Source organism: Mesocricetus auratus, unplaced genomic scaffold, assembly GCF_017639785.1.
Source record: "Mesocricetus auratus isolate SY011 unplaced genomic scaffold, BCM_Maur_2.0 Super-Scaffold_4256, whole genome shotgun sequence".
Taxonomy (NCBI): Eukaryota; Metazoa; Chordata; class Mammalia; order Rodentia; family Cricetidae; genus Mesocricetus; species Mesocricetus auratus.
The window spans coordinates 25,967,092-25,988,879 of NW_024429182.1; the positions used below are offsets into that span (position 1 = coordinate 25,967,092).

General features: G+C 37.4%; 1 protein-coding gene across 3 annotated transcripts in view; it reads right to left on the reverse strand.

Moving 5' to 3' along the window:
* Positions 1 to 2,298: 2,298 nt before the first annotated feature.
* The window catches only part of Kif20b (kinesin family member 20B), a 61,384-nt gene continuing 41,894 nt past the window's right edge, over positions 2,299 to 21,788 (reverse strand). For all 3 annotated transcript variants that reach the window (XM_021224939.2, XM_021224935.2, XM_021224926.2), the window contains exons 23-32: positions 21,316 to 21,441; positions 19,876 to 20,000; positions 17,976 to 18,131; positions 12,368 to 12,544; positions 11,188 to 11,298; positions 9,091 to 9,288; positions 6,471 to 6,572; positions 5,992 to 6,142; positions 4,383 to 4,525; positions 2,299 to 2,536 (exon numbers count right to left, since the gene is read on the reverse strand). In XM_021224939.2, the coding sequence (XP_021080598.1) occupies positions 2,459 to 2,536; positions 4,383 to 4,525; positions 5,992 to 6,142; positions 6,471 to 6,572; positions 9,091 to 9,288; positions 11,188 to 11,298; positions 12,368 to 12,544; positions 17,976 to 18,131; positions 19,876 to 20,000; positions 21,316 to 21,441 (1,367 nt within the window). In that variant the 3' untranslated portion in view covers positions 2,299 to 2,458. The remainder of the gene's footprint in view (positions 2,537 to 4,382; positions 4,526 to 5,991; positions 6,143 to 6,470; positions 6,573 to 9,090; positions 9,289 to 11,187; positions 11,299 to 12,367; positions 12,545 to 17,975; positions 18,132 to 19,875; positions 20,001 to 21,315; positions 21,442 to 21,788) is intronic.

Genomic DNA, 21,788 nt, shown 5'->3' on the forward strand with positions numbered 1-21,788 from the left:
GCTACGGCCATGTGCACTTAAATGTCACCTTAGGTGCAAGTGTCTATTCTCCTTGATGAACTGGTTGGTAGCTCAATACACATTAGGTATATCGAAGGACACTTAACTGGTTTGATCTTCTCATTTATAAAACAAAGAAAAAGTTATTTGTAAGGTCCAAGCTTAAAATAAAAAAAAAGAGAGAGAAGCAAGTTTGGATTTCTAGATGTTCTCTTTCGATTTCCTACTTCTGATATTTCTATTCCAAGAAAAAAAGTCCAATTCTTATAAGAAACATAAAGATACTCTAACTAAGGTCTAAGGGTCTGTTCTAAATGATGTGCACACACACAAAGCAAATTAAGCACCTGTGGATGGGCGCTCCCCAAATCCTAGCTACAAGTGAAGAATACGTGTAAAATTAGTAGTGCCTCACAATAGTAAAAAATGAAAAAAGTGGAGGCTGGAGAGATGGCTCTGAGGTTAAGAGCACTGACTGCTCTTCCCAGGAGTCCTGAGTTCAATTCCCAGCAACCACATGGTGGCTCATAGCCATCTACAATTCAATCTGGTGCCCTCTTCTGGCATGTAGGCAGAACAGTGTATATGTAATAAATAAATAAACCTTAAAAAATTAAAAAAAAAAAAGAAAAAAAGAAATTCACTTTTTTTTCACATGAAGGAATACAGGAGGGCTGCCCTGGAGTGTGGTTGAAAATTATTTCCATTTTCCATTGCAAACAGTTTCTTGGTTAGGGGTGGGACTTCATGTCTACCTCCCCTTCTCAGTGTTGGGATTTCGTCTGGCTTGAACCTATGCAGGTCTTGTGCATGCTGCAGTCTCTATTAGTTCTGCTGTATCTGGAAGCCACTATTTCTTTGGAGTCACCCACCTCAACTTACAAGTGGATCCCTGATCCTTAAGGGGAGGGGTTTCATAAAGACATCCCACTTCAGGCTGAGTGCTCCAAAGTTTCTCACTGCACATTGTCCAGCTGTAGATCTGGGTCAATTACCATCCACTGCAAGAAAAGACTTCTCTGCCTAATTATGTGAACTACACATGACTTTTAAGTTTAGTTCATTTTAGGTTTCAGCAATGATAGATAGATAGATAGATAAATTTTGTTCTCTGTATGTCCTGATATTCCAGATTTATGTAAGTCTATAAGTTTCTATCAAACAGCACTCCCAAATGCTCCCACCCCCTAGACCCCCACTCTTCGTCCTGCTTGTAGATCAGGATTTAAGTTCTCGGCTACTGTTCCAACACCATCCCTGCCAGCTATCACACTCCAAACCATAATGATCACGGATTAACATTCTGAAACTGAAAACAAGCCCCAATTAAATGCTTTCTTTGTCATGTCTCTTCAAGCAACAGCAAAGTAACTAAGACATATAAAAATGACTTAAAAACGCTTTTCTTGCTATTTCATCTGAGCCTAGTCTCAGCTCTATCTCTGTACCCCATTGTATCTGCTCTCTACTTTGTTCTGCCTTGGGCACCCTTCCCAAAGCTGATGACAACATTCTTAGCAAGCAGCACTGCTCTGCCTGAATTTTAAGGAGAATGCTGCTTTTGTTTGCTTCACAACGTTTATTTTCCTGAATCAAAAAGTAAAATCAGGTTCCTTGCTGGCACTGAGTTGCTACTATGGTTGATGCTACAGTTCCCACTTTCCCCTACTATGCCTGGAGTCCACAGCCAAACTTGTAGTAGGCGTCTTGGTTGTGGGGTACACCCAGCCAACACCCCGGAGAAGAGGGACATGCCTGCCCAGCCTGCTAACAGGCTCCTGTCTGCCCTGCCTCACCCCCCTGACAAATGAGGCCCGGCTCCTATGAGATCAAGCAGTTCTTGTACTGTTCTACCACTCAGAGAGACCTATCCCTGTGCAAGGGCTGTGAAGCCTCAGAGCAATGCAAATACAACCATGGTAAGGATTCCTGACCTGAAGAGAAGAGTCCTAGGCCTTGCTTGTACCCCAATCCCTGACCAATAGCCAAACACTGGGAATAAGAGGACTTCTCATCCCACAGATTAACATGACATAAATATCCAATTAAAAGAGATCACTTAGGTGTGTGTGTGTGTGTGTGTGTGTGTGTGTGTGTGTGTGTGTGTGTGTGTGTGTGTTCCACCTGCCATCAAGTGGAACTCACTATCTGCGTTCAATCCCCAGGACCCACATGGCAGAAGAGAGAATCAGCTTCTATCTAGATCCCTACTAGTTTGCCCTCTGACTTCTACAAGTGTGCTATGTGGACACACGAGCAAGCTCACACACACAATAAAGAAAACCTTTAAGAGCCTTATAAAGTATAAAGTATATTGTTGATATATTTATTGAATTAAAAATATATATAAAACACCAATCTATACAGCAGCATTTAATGCATAATATATACTTTTAAAACTTACAATTTACAATGATTGTGAATATAAAATAGACATGAAACCATCTCCCAAAGCGATTTATTTGGCTGTTCTTGTTCGAAGCCTTCGTTTGAGAATCTGATGATCACTTTCTTTCACTTTCTGTTCCATTAAAATCTGAAATAAACAATTTTTCAAATATAGGTAAAAATAATTTGCTTATGAGTGATGCTATACATTAGAATTCCATTTTTCATCTTCTAAATAAATGCATGCAAAAGAATGGGGAGGATGGGAGGGAGAAGAAGCTGGAATTGGCATGTAAAGCAAGTTTGTTTCTAATTTAAATAAAAAAATAAAAATAAATTTAAAAAAAGAATATAGATTTTGTAAAAGATTCATTCAACATTACCTAATTCAAGAATTAAAACAACCTATAGTCTGCTGAATCCAAGGCAGATCTAAGCTTGAAATAATTACTAAAATATTTGGACATAAAATGCCTCAAACCAATTTTATGAAATCACCATTCACAGCAATAGGGTCTAACACAAGGGGGAAGTACACTAAGCTCTGACTCAGCAAAAACTATCTGTAAACATAGATAACTTTCTTTAGCCAAGAGAGAAATTATGTACTACTCAGGTGGTAAAATACGACTAATAGAACAGTACATGAAATAGCATGTTCTAACTCCCAAATTCTTTCCAGCTGCATTATGGCATCAGTCTTAGCTTTGTTAACTACTATTGCAAAAACGGGTCTCTCTTATTTTTCTTGGCTACTTCCTGTTGAAATCCTTTAATTATGTTTCTATTTACACTTTCATCCACTGAGCAAATGAGAACTTCCTGCATTAGCTCTCAGTGTGACAAGAACCTCCTTTTCTTAAAAAAAGCATAATGGAAGTCAAGTGTGTGCGCACATGCCAATGATCCCAGCCAGGTGCGTGAGCACACAACAATGAGCCAGCAACAGAGAGGCTAAGGCAGAAGGAACACTAAAAGACTGAAGCCATTGTGGACAACATAGTGAGAACCTGCCCCAAAAGCACAAACAAGACTAGAGAGCCAGCTCTGTGGTTAAGAACACCAGCTGCTCTTGCAGAAAACATGGGTTCAGTTTCTAACACCCACATGGCATCTCACTACCCTCCAGTTCCAGGGGTTCCAGTGCTCTCTTCTGGCATCCAAGAGTACTGCACACACATGGTGGACATTCACATATACATACAGACAAAATACTCATACACATGAAATAAAAATTAATTTTAAACAAGAAGAAAACAAAAACCTAGAAGGAAGGATTATACAGGAAAGGTAAGAGAAAATGGTGAAATATCAATTTTGTATTTCTAATAGGTACATGGACCCAGATTTGACTCATAATAATGATAACACAAGGAAGAATAGCTCTTAGAAGCAAACAAATTATTTATTGTGGTGGATCTATTGATGGAAATATATTAGTCTGGTGAGACTTTAACTTCCACTACATGATACATGCGTGCATGCGTGCACGTGTGTGTGTACACTATTGTAGTATTTATATTTAATACTGTAAGGCTAATATATACCTGAGTGAGTGTGTGTGTGCGTACACTATTGTAGTATTTATATTTAATACTATAAGGGTAATATATACCTGAGACCAAAAGTATAACATTTGTCTTAAGAGAGCTAAAGAAAAGAAATTAAAATCATCAGAGTTGGAAATGTGGCCCAGAGGTTAGGAGCACTGCTGCTTTCATAGAACCTGGGTTCAATTCCCAGCACCCACATGGCAGCTCACAAACATTGGTAACTCCAGTTTCACAGGATCCAACATCCTCTCATGATTTCTACAGGTGCCAGACATGCATGTGGTACATAGATACACTGCAACCAAAACACCCATACTTACTAAAAATTAAAGGATTTTTAAAAATAAATTAAAATCATAAGATTCAAATTGTTACACATACTTGAGAATTAAAAAGAAAATGTATAGATTTATATTGATAAGAACTAAAATATTAGCTTACCACTTGGCCAGATATGTTGATGGGAGATGAAATTTCACTTCTGTATAATTTCCGTTTGGCTTTTTTTGGCTGAGACACATTTTCTTTACTTACTTCTACAGCTGAGAACTTTGGAGAACTCATTGTTTCAATGATCTTTTTTGCTGTAAGTAAAAATGTTCATTCTTGTGTTAATTTTCTAACTGCACAGGTTTGAAATTCTTAATGAAGACAAAATAAAAATCAAGAGGAAAAGCAGTGTACTATACAAAAGGTGACAAGGCATGAATAGATAATGGATAAAGAAACAACTTCAATTAACACGTAACATGGAGAGGGGAGAAAAGCAAGCAAGTATCAGTGAGACCGCAGTATCTGCAATGTCTTGGGAGTCTACCCAGAGCAGGGTCTATCTGTGGGAAGCCTGCATTAAAAGTAAGATGGTGAAGCCAGGCATGACACATGCTCCTAGATTCTTGGCAGCTGGGAGAATGGGGTAGGAGGAGCTTGATTTTTCAGGCTAGCTTGTGCTACATAGGAAGACACTGTCTCAAAAACACAAAACACTAAATAAACCAAATAAGTGAATAAAGAAATAGTGGTAGATTCATTTTGATACTCATGTACCAAGACATCCATAATCAATATTCAGTAACAACTTAATCACTAATACTTTATGTGCATGTAAACACACACATATACTAAATCGTTAACAGTAGATAGATTCTAAGAAGTAGACGAGAATTTTTAAATTCCTGCTGAGACACTAAAGGCACAGAATCAAGAAGTCTGGCAACCTTTGGTTAGCCTTCACAAAGTACTTTCTGTTCTGATTCAACTATGATTCTAGTCTTTCCTTCCCCATCTCTCCCACTTCTGGTCTCCAATTTATGTTATTGCTACCACTCAGGAAATCCCACAAAACCTCTCCACTACCTGGAATTACATGTACATTTTATAGTATTCTGTATTCTACCAGCATTAAAACTATTCCTTGTAGTGAATATGAACATATATACACCTAGTACATATTTTAAAAAAGATATATAACATGTGCACATTATAGATCACGGTTCCTCCATGGTCTTTGCATGAGTTCCTGCTCTAACATCCTTCAATGATGGACTGTGATGTGAAATTTTAAGTCAATAAACCCTTCCTCCTCTAAACTGGATTAGAGAGAGAGAGCTAATATTTACAAGCATGTAAGACAAAAACAAAACCATCACATGGATACACAATACTAACAGTGATTACCTCCAAAGGGTCAAAAAGTGCAATCCCACATTTCTATGCACATATTCCATTTCCTTCCTAAGTTTCCCAAAGTTCCCTCATTATTATAATTGGCTTTCTCTCTCCTCCAATACTATCCACCCACTTTATTTTACCTCTACTATATTAAACAGCCTGCTCCATTTACATGGGTTACTTAAATGTGAGCCTTTCTACTTCAATAGATAGTGAACACCTTGGAACATCATCTTTTCATCTGATTTTTCCCACAGTATCTACGAAGACAATACCTGCCTGCTCTAAGCATTAGATTATTAAACTGTTAAATGTACATGCAACTAGGCAATAGAAAGCACTCTACATGTATTAAACTGGCCATATAATTTCCACAAACCTTTTGATTGAAGAATTGTTGGAGAATGTTGCAAGAAGTCTCCAAATTTCTGTAATGTTCCCTCTCTTTTTTTAGAGGCTATGTTTGCATTAACTGTAGGTGCCTGGCTCCGCAAAGAGTATGTTTTCTTAGATGATGGACATAAAGAAACCTAAGAAACAAATAATTTGTCACTAACAATGAAAAATGCTACATGGAAACAGTTATGGCCACAGTTAATTAAAGGAACTTGGAACAAATGACATGAGTGTGACAGCTGGTGTAAGTAGAAGCAAATGAAAGAAATGCTGCTGCTAACGGGCACATTCTAAAGGTACAGTCAAATGTGAACTACAGGCATTGGAAATTGAAGAGAAACTGAGCTGCAATTGGACAAGGCTGAATTTTGGAAAACTACTACTCAATATTTGGTATCTTACATCTAAGCACCCACTTTATCATGGAAATGACAGAAATGGTCAACTGGACCAAGGACAAACCTTTTGTTCCTTTTTGACAGAGGAATTTCTATGTTCTGAAGCAGGGAACTGCACATTATTTCTGGGTGTAGAATTCTTCTTATTTTCACATTTCACCACCTCCTAGAAGTAATACATTTTGAAACTGGTTACTTTCTTGATAATAATTTCTTTAGACTCAAAAAGAATGTCTGAAAATGCTACATTACTAATTAGGATAACTGTTCTTGAACAGAGGGAGTTTGAGATCAAAAACCAACAGCAATGTTGGAAGTTGTTTGGTTGCTTTTGCCAGAGAGAAAAGACATATTATTGGCAATTAGTAAAAACCAAAAATGTAAATCACAAGGCCATACATAGAAAGCATTAAGTCAAAGTGTGAGCTTAGCAATGGGATGGCCAGAGCTCAATGAAGAAGCTACAAAAACATGTTTCACCTGAGCTTTACCAAAGTGCACCTCTACAGAATCATTCCTCATCCCCAAAAACATGCATGCCTAGGATCTATCACTGAAATCTGGCAGCATCAACAGAAAATTTCACAAAGGTAAAATGGGGAAATATGAAATGTTACAATCCCAGGGCTAGAAAGACAGTTAATCTTAGCAGTTAAGAACAATGGGAGCAGGAGGTGTCCCTCACACTTTGGCTGGCTCTTGGGAACCTATTCCTCATACGTAATAATAAGGGGAGGTGCCTAGTCTCACTGCCACTTGATATGCCATGCTTTATTGATACCCATGGGCGGTCTGCCCCTTTCTAAACAGAAACAAAGGAATGGAGTGAATGAATGAATATATAAAAGAGGAATAATGGCTCTAGTATTTCTATAGCTGAGTGTAGTGGCACACACCTTTAATTCCAATACTTAAAAGACAGAGGCAGGCAGATTTTGGTCTACATAGTGAATTTCAATAGCCAAGCATATGTAAAAAGATCCTATCTCAAAAAATAAAATAAAATAAAAAATAAAAAACAGTAGCTACTTTTGTAAAGGACCTAATTCCAATTCCCAGCACCCACATGGTAGCTTATAACCATCTGTAACTCCAGTCCCAGGGGATCCAATACCCTCTTCTGACCTCCCTGGGGACTATATGCATGAGATACACAAACATGCAGGTAAAACACCCAACCACACAAAATGAAAATAGATCTTTTCAAAAGAAAAAAGAAATATTTCATCTTTCCTAAATGAGCATAGCATCTTACATTTCACGTCTCCACACACCCTTACAGAGGACGAAGCCTTTTATGAGGTATATTTATTGATTTTAACTATTATAACCTTAGCTGTAAACAAAAGACTACAAGTACACAAGAAATGAGTGAGCAAAGTACAAGCAGAGAAGGGGAGGGAAATCATGGCCAAACACTAGCAGAAGACGCAGGGCCATAAGCGGACTGCATGAAAAGTTAAAGAGCAGTCATGGCAAGCAAATGAAGAAAGGTGGAGTGTTCAGTAAGGAGCCTCTTGGAGTATTTACTGGAACAGATTTTAGTACTGAATAACACTGTTGAGCAAATTTTCACATATGCCAAAGGGCTGATTTATTGCAACAATGAAGATGCAACAAAATCAGTTAAAATTTTATATTCCGACATTATAAAACTACAACAATCAGAAAATCTTCTCTGAGACACATACGAAGAATATGTACCAGTAAAATAAGTAAATAAGTTGTATTTCAACTTTCCTTCTTCATACTAGGAGAAAAAAAATGTAACAAGGAAAAAAATTCAATGTAGCATAGAAGATGACAAAATCCAAATATTTTAGTCATATTTAAAATGTGGCTATAAATAAATAAATAAGTGAAGATTGATGCCTTTAAAAATCTAACCACTAAGGCTCAGGCAATCTATGTATCGCAAAGAAACTCTATACACTAATACCCACTCGGGGAATGAATGACTTGACAGTCAGGTATGGTAACTAGTAATTTTGTTCTCCCATCACTACATTTTAAATAAGTAAAGGAAAATTGGAGAATGTTTTTTTTAACCAAACATTTTAAGTTTAAAACAGGTAACTTTAAAAGTAAATATTACCATCTGTTATATACCTTCTACAGAAAGAGAGAAAAACATTAATATACTACTTCAGAGAGAACTAAGATCAGAGGGCTAACGTGACTCACCACATCAGTGTGACTGAGATACAATACTGAGTCTGGCCATCCCACTGCCTTCTAAGAAGCTGCACTAACAAGTGGCAAAAGCTTTGGCCCAGCCCATGAAAGTCCAAACCCTAATACCAGCTGATGGAAAAAGAATTTTCCAAGACACTGATCAAGCAAGCTTGTCACTTCGATTTCTCTATTTACTTTATCAAACATTCCCCATCCCCTGGGGGTAGCGTAACTAGTTTGGTACAAACTGGTATACTAAAATAAGTGTCTGGTAAAATTCATCATTATCAGACCTACTCCGGATGAAATGAGGTAAGGAATGCACTAATAAAAACACAGCTTTCTGGGGACTATGAAGTTCCTGTATATTCCTAAAGGAGAGAAAACATTCTGTAAATTGTAACAATGAGTCTAGAATGAGTTCTGAACAGAAGAGGGCAGCAAACTTAACTACAACCTAGCCTATAAAGAGATTTTGCTTGCCAAGTTTACCCATCAGGTAGCTATACCTCCTCCATTTCATTACTCTTCCTCTTCCGTGCCTTGGGAATCTTAATTGTGACTGGTGTAGCACAACCAGGGTGCTTCACTGCCATTTTGTTTGGCTGCAAGGGTGTAAACTGAATCTCTAATTCAGGTTTTGGAAATCGAGTGCTTTGTACATTTTCTGTTGACACTTCACAAGAGTCGAGAATTACAGATCCATCCTACAACAAAATAAAAATGGGAGAAAGGGTCATTTATTTTTGTAACATGGATATAGAAATGGCAAAAAATTAATTTTCTCAAATGCTGTTCAAGATGATGACTTGAGAAAGACAAAGGGCTGTGCTAGACAACAGCAAGGACAGAAGCCTGACACATCTATACTCTCCAAGGTGTGCATGGTGGATTAAAATAGGGATTAAAACAGGGTCGGGGTATAGACCAAGGACCTGGGTTCACCCCCTAGTACCGACAAATAAGTTGGAGGCAATTTAAGAGATCAGCCTTACCCAAGCTTTTAACATCCTCAGAGCTTTATATTCAAAGGATTATGAACCTCATCACAAACTTGCCAAGTCAGAAACCTCCAAGGAAGAATTTGGTATTTTAAACAATTACCCCAATTACAATAATTCTTCGTGACTTTTTCCATTTAGGAAAGGAGTCTTTCATTCCCCGTCCCTTTAATGTTTCCATGGCTAGCAGAGGTGATATGAAAACGCCATGGTTCTCTAAAGTGCAATCACAGGAAGCAATGTCACTTACATCCTGCTCCCTTACCCCTTGAGATGCTTTCAGGACACTTTCCCTATTGAAAACATCCCAAACCCAAATCTGGCCACCATACTATGAGAAGCTCAAGCCATAGTCGGGGGTCACACATGCATCTTTGTAATTATCACGATGCAAAATAAGTCACATGGCCTTTCAGCCTCATGGATGATGTAGATTTCACACAAACAGTAAAAAAACACCACAGAGAAAGCCAAATTTGATTCCTCCAAAACCATGAAAATGCCTGCTAGAATTATCAATAGGAAACTGGAACCAAGAGATTTTAGGACATTGGATACAAATTTATGAGGAAAGAAATGTTCCATCATATGGTACACAGATATACATGCAGACAAAACACCCAGACACACAAAAGATAATCTAAATAATCTTTCTGTGTGGATCAACTTTAAGCTATTTCACAAACTATTTGTAATAGTCACTAAAATCAAGACTAGAATAAAAGAGGAAAACAACAGCTCATGATATTTTTCCTAGAATTAAAATACTTGTCCCTCCCATTCTCTACTTCCTTTCTGTTCACCAGTAAGCACAGCATGATACCATATTCTACCGCCACAACATTCCAGGCAAAACACAAGGCTCCCCTCATGAGTCATACCACTCCACAACAGGAACTTGTCTCCAATATTCCTACCTCCTTGCAGATGGCAATTGTGTCTATGTTTGTGCCCTTTGTGTTTAGCAAAATCCTCAATGCTGAGTAACCTCAATAAATGCTTAAAAATAAACTGAAATAATTAAAATATTTTAGGTAGCACAGAATATTTACGTATTTAGTAATCCAATCTGAGGAATTCTGTCTTAAACACAAAACCCTAAACCCAATACAAACGTGGTAATTTCATGTGGCTATTAAATGTTGGCGGTAGTTATTATAATGGATACAATTTCAAAAGAAAGTGTTTTGAAAACAAATATTGACCTTTATTTTATCTTTTACAGGATATTCTATTTTCTGACCATCAATAACACTTTAAAGAGGAAGTTAAAGCCAACGAGATGATCTGAGCTTGGTCATCACAGCCTACAAGGTGGAAGAAGAGAATCAACTTCACCAAGCTGTCCTCTGGCCTCCACATGTGCCGTGTGGCAAGCATACTACCCACGCAAAAAAAGGGCTTTAAGAAATGAAGCTAAATATAAATGTAATTTAGGGGTCTAATTTCTCAAGAGCCTCTAAATTTCCTTCACATAGCTGAGCATATACACAGCTAATTATGGAGCAAGGTACCTGTAAAACTTGGTAACATTAAACTTTGCAAGTGATAATGATTAATATCAGGTAAAGAGAACAAAAACTGGTTGCATTGCTGAATACTAACCTCTGCTGCATTCCTAGAAATTTCAAAACTTGTTGATTGAGGTTCAGTTTCAACTCCACCAAGAGCAAATGAGCCATTATGTTCAGGCTTGAGATTCATGGTTTGGTTTCTCTGAAAGTAAGAAAAATCATTTTTAATAAGGAAATAAACACCCAATATAGAATGATTAAAAAAGATATGCACAGAGTAATTATTAGAAATACATTCTTCAATAAACAACTTTTCCTTCCTTCAACATTTTCATCTTTAGACTAGGGAAAGGCTGGGCAACTTATCAGAATGCCTCTTGTGAGATTTGAAAGACTGACTCTACTTAGCATTTTACCTGTCATAACTGTATAGTTAAGCCTGAGAGAATCACTTTTAGCTGGACAGAGTGGTAAATGATTGTAATCAACATTCAGGAGACTAGACAGGAGGATCATGAGTTCAAGATCACAGTAAGACACTGACTCAAATCAAAAAGGCAAAAAACAAAGAACAGGCCTGGTAGGGTGGCTCAGCGGGTAACAACTATCGCATCTCAGTCTCAAAACCTGAATTTAATCACTGGAAGCCATGTTGGAAGGAAAAGAACTGACACCCCAACGTTATCTTCTGACCTATGCAGTGTCATGCCTGCATGCCCTTTATTTTCTAAACAGAGTGACACACCTACCTATGTTAAATGGCAGAATCAGAACTTAGCTGTAACTTGAATGTCAATTTTGATAAAAATAATTCTTGATAAACTATTGGTAGGTTAGCAGGATGGCTTAGCAAGCTTAGACTCATGCCAACAAGCAGAGGCAGGTATAGCTCTATGAATTCTAGGCCAGCTAGAGCTATAATGAGACCACCTCAATTTTTTCTTATTTAAAAATTTAATTTAATTAAGGGTAGATCCAACTATTCAAGTGTCACCAAAACTTCATGCTAAACCACATTCCTACAAGATAGATTAAGATAATCCTAAAATGTAGACCTTCTAATTACTTTAATCTGGGAATTATGAACAAACTAAGAGAAAGTGTTAAATTTTGGTCATTGACAAGTCAACTATAATAATAACCTCTGAAAATTCAAAAAACACGAAAAACATCTAAAATGTTCAAGCTTTTGGATCTTTTGGGATGTCCTGAGCAAATACACTTGGGAAATCATTTCAACAAGAAGGTATAGAAAGTTACAGTGCACTGACCGTTGCTGCGCTCTCTGCTGCACTCCTTTTTAGCTGCTGGATTTCTTCGTCCTTATGCTTGTTACTGGAGAGCAGAGCCTTCATCTGAGCCTCCACAGCTGAGACCAGCTGGTCCCGCTCCTCTCTCCACTTTTGAAGGTCACCAGTTTTCTCTGCCAGCTGTGCTGTCAGTGTTTCCTAGTCAACAAGCACAAATGGATACTGAAATATAATGACATGGCATGGAAATGCCAGAATGGAACCCATTACCCTGTTTCCCAACTTAAAAAATTAGTTAAAAATTTTAACATAAATCTTTATAATGAATCTAAGAAAGAATGTTTTAAATATTTTATTAAACATAACATGGTGAATATAGAATATACTGTGCATTCATGTATGGATGAAATGCTTATAAAATACAAAAATCTATTAAATACTCGTGCTAGGAATAGTGACCAACACCTTTAATCTTAACACTCAGGAGGTATAAGCAAGCAGATCTCTATGAATCCCTGGCCAGCCTGGTCTACACAGTTCCAGGCTAGCCAAGGCTACATAGTGAGACCCTGACTCAAAATAAATGAATGTCCACATTCATATGTGTCCTTAGTCCACCTTCAAAAGAATCAGATTACTGGCAATTTCTTTCAATAAATAATTATAGCCATAGAATTTTATATAATATTATTTCCAACAATATTCAAATAATAAAATAAAATTACAGTAAAACAAATGATACACCTCAGTTATTAAACAGAAAATGAAATAAGGAGCTAAAGAGACAGCTTAGCAGTTAAGAGCACTGGCTGCTCTTCTACAGAATGTGGGTTTAATTCCCAGAACTCAGGGGGTAGCACATGACCATCAGTAACTAGTTTCAGGGAATCCAACACACTCTCTGGCCTCTGCAGGTACCAAGCAGAGACACATGGTATACAGATATACATGAAGAAAAACCATACTCATAAAATAAAAATAGTAAAAACAATTTAATTAGAAGAAAAATGAACATTTAAAGTCATTTGTAGTAGGTTCAAACAAGTGTGAGAGATTGCATCAAATTAAAGAAAATCTAAACATGGAAACTGCCAGCATCTCCAGGGACTAAACTGGAGACAGTGGGAGCAGCTCTCATTAAGAGAAGTTAACACTGAGCATGTCTAATCTCAATTGCAAAGGAAACAGAAATCTTTGCAGAACAGAACCACAAGGTCTTTCTTCCGGTGAGAGGGAATACAGGCAGAGAAGGGCCAGAGCCACAGCTTAAAATAGCCTCAGACACGGCACTGTGCCTTCTATAACAAACACTTTAAAGAAGAGAAAAAGGAGTCAGAAGTCCTGCGGGGAGTATCGATGGCATCAGCAAAGGAAGGGAGGCAGTGCTAAAACCTTTTCCTCTTGGCATACGACCAGTGCAGTAACAAAAGAACCAGTTTTCAAAAGTCCTGTCAGTCCACATCTTGGCCACTCTAGGCCCTCTCTGAACTACACTCTGGGAACCAGAGCAAATGCCACAAGCTACGCACTGAAACATGGCTAATGGGACACCTTTAGCCAGAAGAAAAGAAACTGTGAATCAGGAAAACACAGAATTCAGCAAGGCAAAAATGTAGTCTGATACAGATGGCAGTTAGGGGACTCCAACCATCAAGGACCACTGAGGAGTGTGACCAGTATCAACCAACACAACCAATGCAGGACTTATCCAAAGGTGTGAGGAGATTAGGAACCTGGCCAGTGACGCATCATCAAGGAGGACAATGAAGATCACCTAGAGGCATGAACAGATCTGCTACACAGCCTGTGGAAGACAGCTCAGCCATACAACTGTCGTCTGCAAGCTGCGGGAGGAACACCTACAGTTCAGACTAGAATTAGTATCAGGCAAGATCATGGCACTTGAAGAAATGCAAATTAAAACTACTTTGAGATTTTTATCTTATCTTAGTCAAAATGGTATGTTTAAGGCCCAGGTCAATTCCCAGCAGATAGATAGATAGATAGATAGATAGATAGATAGATAGATAGATAGATCTCAAAACTCAATGATTCACCTCAAGGTCTTAGCAAAACTAAGGCCATGAGATAGCTCAGCAGGTCTGTCACACCTTATGACCTGAATTCAAACTCCAATATCTACATAATAGAAGTAGGGAGCGGATATCTTCAAGATGTTCAATGAGCTGTGGCATGCGTGAGCACACACACACCAACACACACCAACACACACTCACACACACCATGTAAGTGCACATATTCACTAAATAAATAAAATACAATTAAAAATAAGTCATTTCCTCATTGGAAAGAAAGGTGGTAGGAGGGAGAAGGGTGGGAGGAAGAAAGGAGGAGAGGGTGAAAAGGAGAGGGAGGGAAGCGGGTGCCAAATTCAACCTGAGTGAACAACATACACAAGATTGACAAACCCTTAGGTAACTCCCCAAAATAGAGTGAGAAAACTCAAATTCAAAAGAGAAAATTCTAAGATGAAAAAGTAGGTAACACAATAGACATCAATGAGATAGAATTACTAAGGCATACTTTGAAAAACTGTATTCTAAATTGGAAAATATGTTAAGTGGAAGCATTTTCAGATACCTAAGAAATAAGACAATAAAACCAATTTAAATAAACATAAGAAATATATAATAAGCAATAAGAATTAAGCAATAATAAAAAGTTGCCCCAACTAAAAACTCCCAAGCCCAGGTGGATTCAAAGTTGAACTGTAGGAGACCTTTATATAAGAATTCACACTAAGGAGCTGGAGAGATGCTCACTGGTTATGACACTTGCTTATCTGACAAAGGCCCCAGATTCCATTGCCAAGACCAACATGCCTGCTCACTATTATCACTAACTGTAGTCTAGAAGATTTGTTACCTTCGACTCCACAGGTAAAAAACACATGTAGAACACATACAGACATGCTGACAAAGCACACATACACACAGAAAACAAAAATATTTTAATTACATGTATGTATGTATACCTAAGTACAGGTACCTGAGGAGACATCAGAGGTATCAGGTCCTCCTGGAACTAGAGAGGAAGTTATGAGCTGCCATATGGACACTGGGGACTTGAACTCACATTCTCTACAAGAGCATTATGTGTCCTAACGGCTAGTCCATCATCTCTCCAGCCCTTATAAACCTAGAAAGAAAGACAGAAAGAAAGACAGGCAGATAGACAGAGCATATGTGTATACCAATGCTTCTTAAACTATCCATAGATCAGAAAGAGGAGGATTGCTGTCAAACTCATTTACAAACTCATTTACAAAGCCAGCATTACACTCATACCAAAGCCAAAAAAGGACATGGGGAAAAAAAATTACAGAACCATCTCCCTGGTGAACATGGATGCATAAATTCTAAGTTAAAATTATTTATAATCCAAATTCTACCACACATCAAAAAGATTGTTCACCATTACCAGACAGCATCAGTTCCAAAGATAAAAACGTAGATTATCATATGAAAATCAACAAATGCAATAAATCACACTAACAGACTCACAGAGATCACATGACTATATCACCAGATTCAGAAAAAAAACTCTGACAAAGTTCAACCGTCACGATAAAGCCAGGAATGAAAGGATCATACCTCAACATAACAAGTCACATGATAAACCTATAGCCAACACTACACTAAATGACAGAAATGCAAAACATTTCTGATACAACAAAGAGAGAGACAATGGTGTCCACCTTCTCTACTTTTAGTCAATGTAAGATTAGATGTCATAGTGCAATAAGCCAAAATATATAAGAGATAAAAATAGGAAAGGAAGAAGTCAAACTATTCCTATTAGTAAACGATATGATTCTGTACATAAAAACTATACAGAAAAGTCTTAGAACTGACCAACATGTTGAGCTAAATAGCAACATACAAAATGAACAAAAGTCACTGGCTTCTCCAAACACCAATGATAAGCATACTGAAAAAAAAAAAAGAAAGAAACCAGAAAACCAATTCCATTCACAATGGCTTTAACGAAAAAAAAAAATCTAAAAGTAAAGCTAATAAAGGAAGTGAAAGCCCTCTACAATGAAAATTCTAAAACACCAAAGAAACTGAAGACACTAGAACACAAAACATCTGTGTTCAAGTGTCAGCAGAATTAATAAATATAGTAAAATGCCCAAATCACCAAAAATAATCCAGTTTCAATCCAATTTCCATCAGATCCCAATGATATTCTTCATAAATAGGAAAAAAAAAATCAATCCTAAAATTCACATTGAACTATAAAAGATTCAGATAACTAAAGCAATCCTGAGGGAAAGAACAATACTGGAGACATCATGATCCTAAGTCATACCACAAAGCCAACATAAAAACCTGCATGATACTAGCATAGCGACAGACATGGATTTCCTCAAGGAACAACACAGAGCTACAAAGTACTAATTTTTTGACTATCAAACTACAATGGACAAAGACAGTCACTTTAGCACATAATACTGGGAAATCTGGGCAGCAAAATGCAGAATAGAAACGCAAAGATCCTCTCTCTCTCACCATGCACAAAAATAAGTCCAAAATGGACCAAAAGTCCTGAAGCTCTGAAACTATTGGAGAAAAACACTCTATAAAATAAGCAACTGGCAAAGTCTTTCTCTACTAGCTCAGAAAATATCATGAACTGACAAAAGGATACAGAAGGAAAGAGTTTTTATACAGTTAAGGAAATAATAGAGTGAAAAGAGAATATATAGAATCCTAGCTAGCCATACATCTGACAAGAGGATTACTATCTAAATATAAAAAACTCAAAATATTAAACACACACACAAAAAAAATCAAACTCATGATGAGCTCATGAGACAGAGATCAGTAAAAATGAAACACAGATAGCCGGTAAACATGACAATTGCTAAATATCCTTAATAACCAGGAAAATATAGCCAGGCATTTCCCAAGTGGCTGAATGAAGCGGGAAAAGCTAGGAAAACACAAGAGTGAATTTCATGGTCAGATGGGGGGGGGGGGATTTCATAGCAAAATATTATTTTATATGTGAAAGACAACCTGCTCACAAAAAGAATTAGAGAAACTTTTTAGCAAACAAAGGGGACACCCACAGCCAAACACTGAACCGACTCCTGGAATCCAGTTGCAGAGGAGGTTATGATAAGCAAAGGGTCAAGACCAGGCTGGGGAAAGACTTGAACACGGGGGAACTCATGGGGCCCAGACTGATAGCTGAGAAACCAGCATAGGACCAACCCAGACGCCCTGAATGTGGATGTCAGGGAGGAGACTTTGGCAATCCATGAGGCCTCTGGTAGTGGATTAGTATTTATCCCTAGCAAAAGAAAGGACTTTGAGAGCCCATTCTACAGGGAGGGATTCTATTCTCTCTCAGCCTGGATACATGGGGGGGGGAGGGCCTAGGCCCTGCTCCAAATGATATGACAGACTTTGAATATCCCCATGGAAGGCCTCATTCTCCCTGGGGAGCAGAAAGGGGATTGGATAGGGGTTAGTAGGAGTCAGGGGAGGTGGGGAGGGAGAGGGAACTGGGATTGACATGTAAAACAAGCTTGTATCTAATTTAAATTTAAAAAAACAAGCGGAAAGATGAAATACGCGAACGAATCACTGCTACCGACCACTTCACTCTGTAGCTTCACACAGCGCTCCCTGTCTTCAGCATATTTTTTCATCTCTCTGTTTCGTAGATTCTCAGCTTCTTTGGCTTGAGAGGTAAGGATCGCTTTTTCTTCTAACCACTTCTTTCTATCAGCTTTATATTTCTCTTCAGATTCCTGAGTAAAGATGATAAAAGTTATTTTCACATGGCAAAACAGTTAATATTTTCAAACAATCTATCCACTTTCACCATTTAAAAAAAAACATCAAACAAGTGGTTATTTTTGGTAAATAATGACAATAGCAACAATTTCAGATTTTAAAAAGAAACGTTGACTAGCTTTCTTTCACATATAAAATAATATTTTGCTATGAAAGTCCTTCGTCAATGAGCCTAAGACAAACTAAACATTTCTGTAAGAGTTACAGTGACTCAAATATTCCTAAAAGGGGGGAAAGGGGTAACACCTGGTCTGAGTCACTTAAAATTGTATAGCTCCAAAAATTAAACACAAAATGAAAACTAACTTGTATAATTATTAAAGGAACATTCAGAATAGAGGTTCTGAATAGATAAAGAAAAGTAACTTTCAAACTGAATTCCATACCAGAATTAAAGTTTGCAAGATAGGAGATTACAGTATCTCAGAAAAAATGCAAACAGCAATAGTCTTAATATGGCTAATATATTACCGTTTGTCACAATAAATGGATAATTTGTCCTAGTTGCTCTTGAATTTTTCACAATATAAATGACATATTCTAAGATCTATAATTAGGCAAAGAAAAGTTACTTTTCCTATTATTTTCAGTAAATAATTCAGAGCACATGCCCTTAATCCCAGCACCTGGGAGGCAGAGGCAGGTGGACCTCTAGGAGTTCAAGGCCAGTCTAGTATACATAGTAAGTATACCTGTTTCAAAAAGGCAAAAAACAACAATTTAAAAAAAAAAACCTCAGAAGCAAAACTAAGCATGGAGGCCCATATTATTCCCATTATCCCAGCATCTGGGGTAGAGGCAGTAGGATCAAAGTTCAAAATCATTAGCAAACATAAATTGAGTCTCACGCTAGTAGTTGCTAAATCCCATGGAAAAAGCATTTAGTTCCCCAAATACTGTATTCTGCATATACTACATTAAATCTGAACAACAGTATATATAAATGTAAGATTTCTCTTATGTATCATATTTTCATTTTTCAATGTTTAGAGCTATAACTCTATTCCATTTTATAATCAAACACGGGGAAAGTCACCAATCAAATAGGTCTCCCAATGGCTGTCTTCACCAGAGCAGTCAGTATTTGCTAGGTAAGAAACCGAGTAAAAAATAGATACAAAGACTGCAAAAGCAGTAACCTAACAATTACATTTACACTGTCAGGGAGTGAGTGGGCTTAGTAGGTAAAAGTACTAGCTGCAAGAACCTGTCCCCTCAAAGATAGGCCTAGAACCCATGTTTTAAAATATACATGGGGCATCCTTCCATCTAGAATCCCAGCACTTCTATGGCAAATGGGAGAGGCAGAGGTAGAATTACCAGATGCTAATGATCCAACTAGCCTGAAGATGCTGCTTAGCAGCAGAAACAGGAAATTCCACCTCAACTCCTGACAACTGTCCTCAGACTTCCACATATGCTGTTATACAAAAGCACACGCAAGCACATGCACACACACAGTTAATTACACATATAAGACATAAAATTGAGGACACGAGCCCTGTGATTTCATTGACTCATAATAAAGTATGTCTAGGGAATTTTCCCCAGGATATTTCCAAAATGCATTAAAAGTTTCTTCTCTACATTACTAATCACCATGTATTATTTCACCCACAGAACTAGGAATAAAATACAAAATGCTGAGTTCTCTTACAGAAATACAATGGTCAGAAAAGGGAGTGACAGAAATGATACCTGCAGCTCGTCCTGAAGCTTACTGATCTTCCTAAGTATGTCTGTGTCACCCTCGGGGTCTTCGTTTGACCTGTGATTACTTCTAGTTTCCAGATCTTTGAATTTTTCTTTCCATGTATCCAATTCTAAGTTGAAGGACACACAATGTTATGAATGCAGCAATACATATGACCAAGGAAGGAAGAGAATGAAAATCAGCAGAGCCCAAAATACAGACCAAAATGGTTCTAAAATTATTCTGACAGCTGAACTTTAAGCAGTCTCATCCAATTCTCTAAGATTACCTTATTTGTTTATATGTACATACACAGTACGTACGTATGTATTATATATCCCACATATGCCTGGTACACAACGAAGTCAGAAGAGGGCATAGATCCTTTGGACCTGAGTTACTGATGGTGATAAGCCACCACATGGGTGTTGGGAACCAAACCTTGGTCCTCTACAAGGGCAAAACACATTCTTAATCTCCGAATCATCTCTGCAGCAAGCAGCCCTCATCCTTCCTTAGCGAAGACAAACATTAGGCATGTCTCATGTGCCCAAAGATTAGTCTTCCAAGTACTGAGTATAAATTTATTTTAATGTGAGAATACATGATACAATTCTTGAAGTGCTAAAGAAAGAAAAAGTCCTATCTATGAAAATGGCTAGGAAAGTATGAAGATCTTCATCCACCAATTACACAGTTCACAGGTTAGAGTCCTTCATATCGTAACACTAATATCCAATCACAAGCATGCCATATACCACATATATCATCAAGCACACTTTACATGCAGATAATTAGGCTAACTCAGCAAACACACAAAATTACATGTAAAAAATACCATAAAAGTAAGTACATTTATTTCTTCCCTTTTGTATCAGACTATAACTATCTTAATTAATAGTAAGTATTGTAATTTTCTACATATGCTAGAAAAATTGATGCTGTTGACAGCAATGGAGTCAGTACTTACTGAGATAAACAAAATAATGCTAAAAGTTTGCAGATACAAATCAATCAAAGCTTGCTTTTTCTTTATAGATTTATTGTTTATTTTATGTGGATGAGTGTTTTGTCTACATGTGTGTATGTGCTCCATGTACATGCCTGCTGTCCACAGAAATCAAAAGAGGTACTGTAGCTCCTGGAACTAAAGGTATAGATGATTGGTTGTACACCACCATGTCGGTGTAGGGAACTGGACCTAGATCCCCAGAAAGAGCTACAAGTGTCCTTAATCACCAAGTCTTCTCTCTAGCCCCATAATGCAGTATTCTTATTTCTTTATGATATACAACTTTACTCAGGAAAAAATAATTGTCATCACAGTAGAAAAGACCAAGTGTCAAAAATTATGAATTATTATAAACTCTACACTACTTCTGAAAAGGAAGAAATCCAAGAAAATTAAGACAAGAAAGTAGGTTTTGAGATGCAGTCCATTTTACCTTTGGCTAGCCAGTCAGCTTCCTCTAACTTAGCCTCAAGCACTCGGTCTTGTTCTACCTGAGTTTGTTCTTGCTCTTCTAGTGTCAACCTCATGTCTTCAATCACCTTCTCTTTAACAGTTAGATCTAGATGTTTGAAAAAAAACCTATTGTCAACAGTTCACGATATCACAAAGAACTCAAATAATTTTAATAAAACAATTTAGAAAATGTGTACACTGAAAATCATACACAAATAATCACTGCAACTTAAGACCTAAAGAAATACAAAGGTACATTCAGCATGAAAGATTTTGTTAACTACCCATCTTCCCAATTAGAACAGCTTTAACACAATCACTACTAAAATTACTCATGGCTTTTATGAAGAAGTGAACAGACCGATCCTAAAATTCATGTGGCAATGAACAGCACCTAGGAGCCAGAACATTTTCACAAATGAAACACAAAAATGGGTGGACTCACATTTTAAA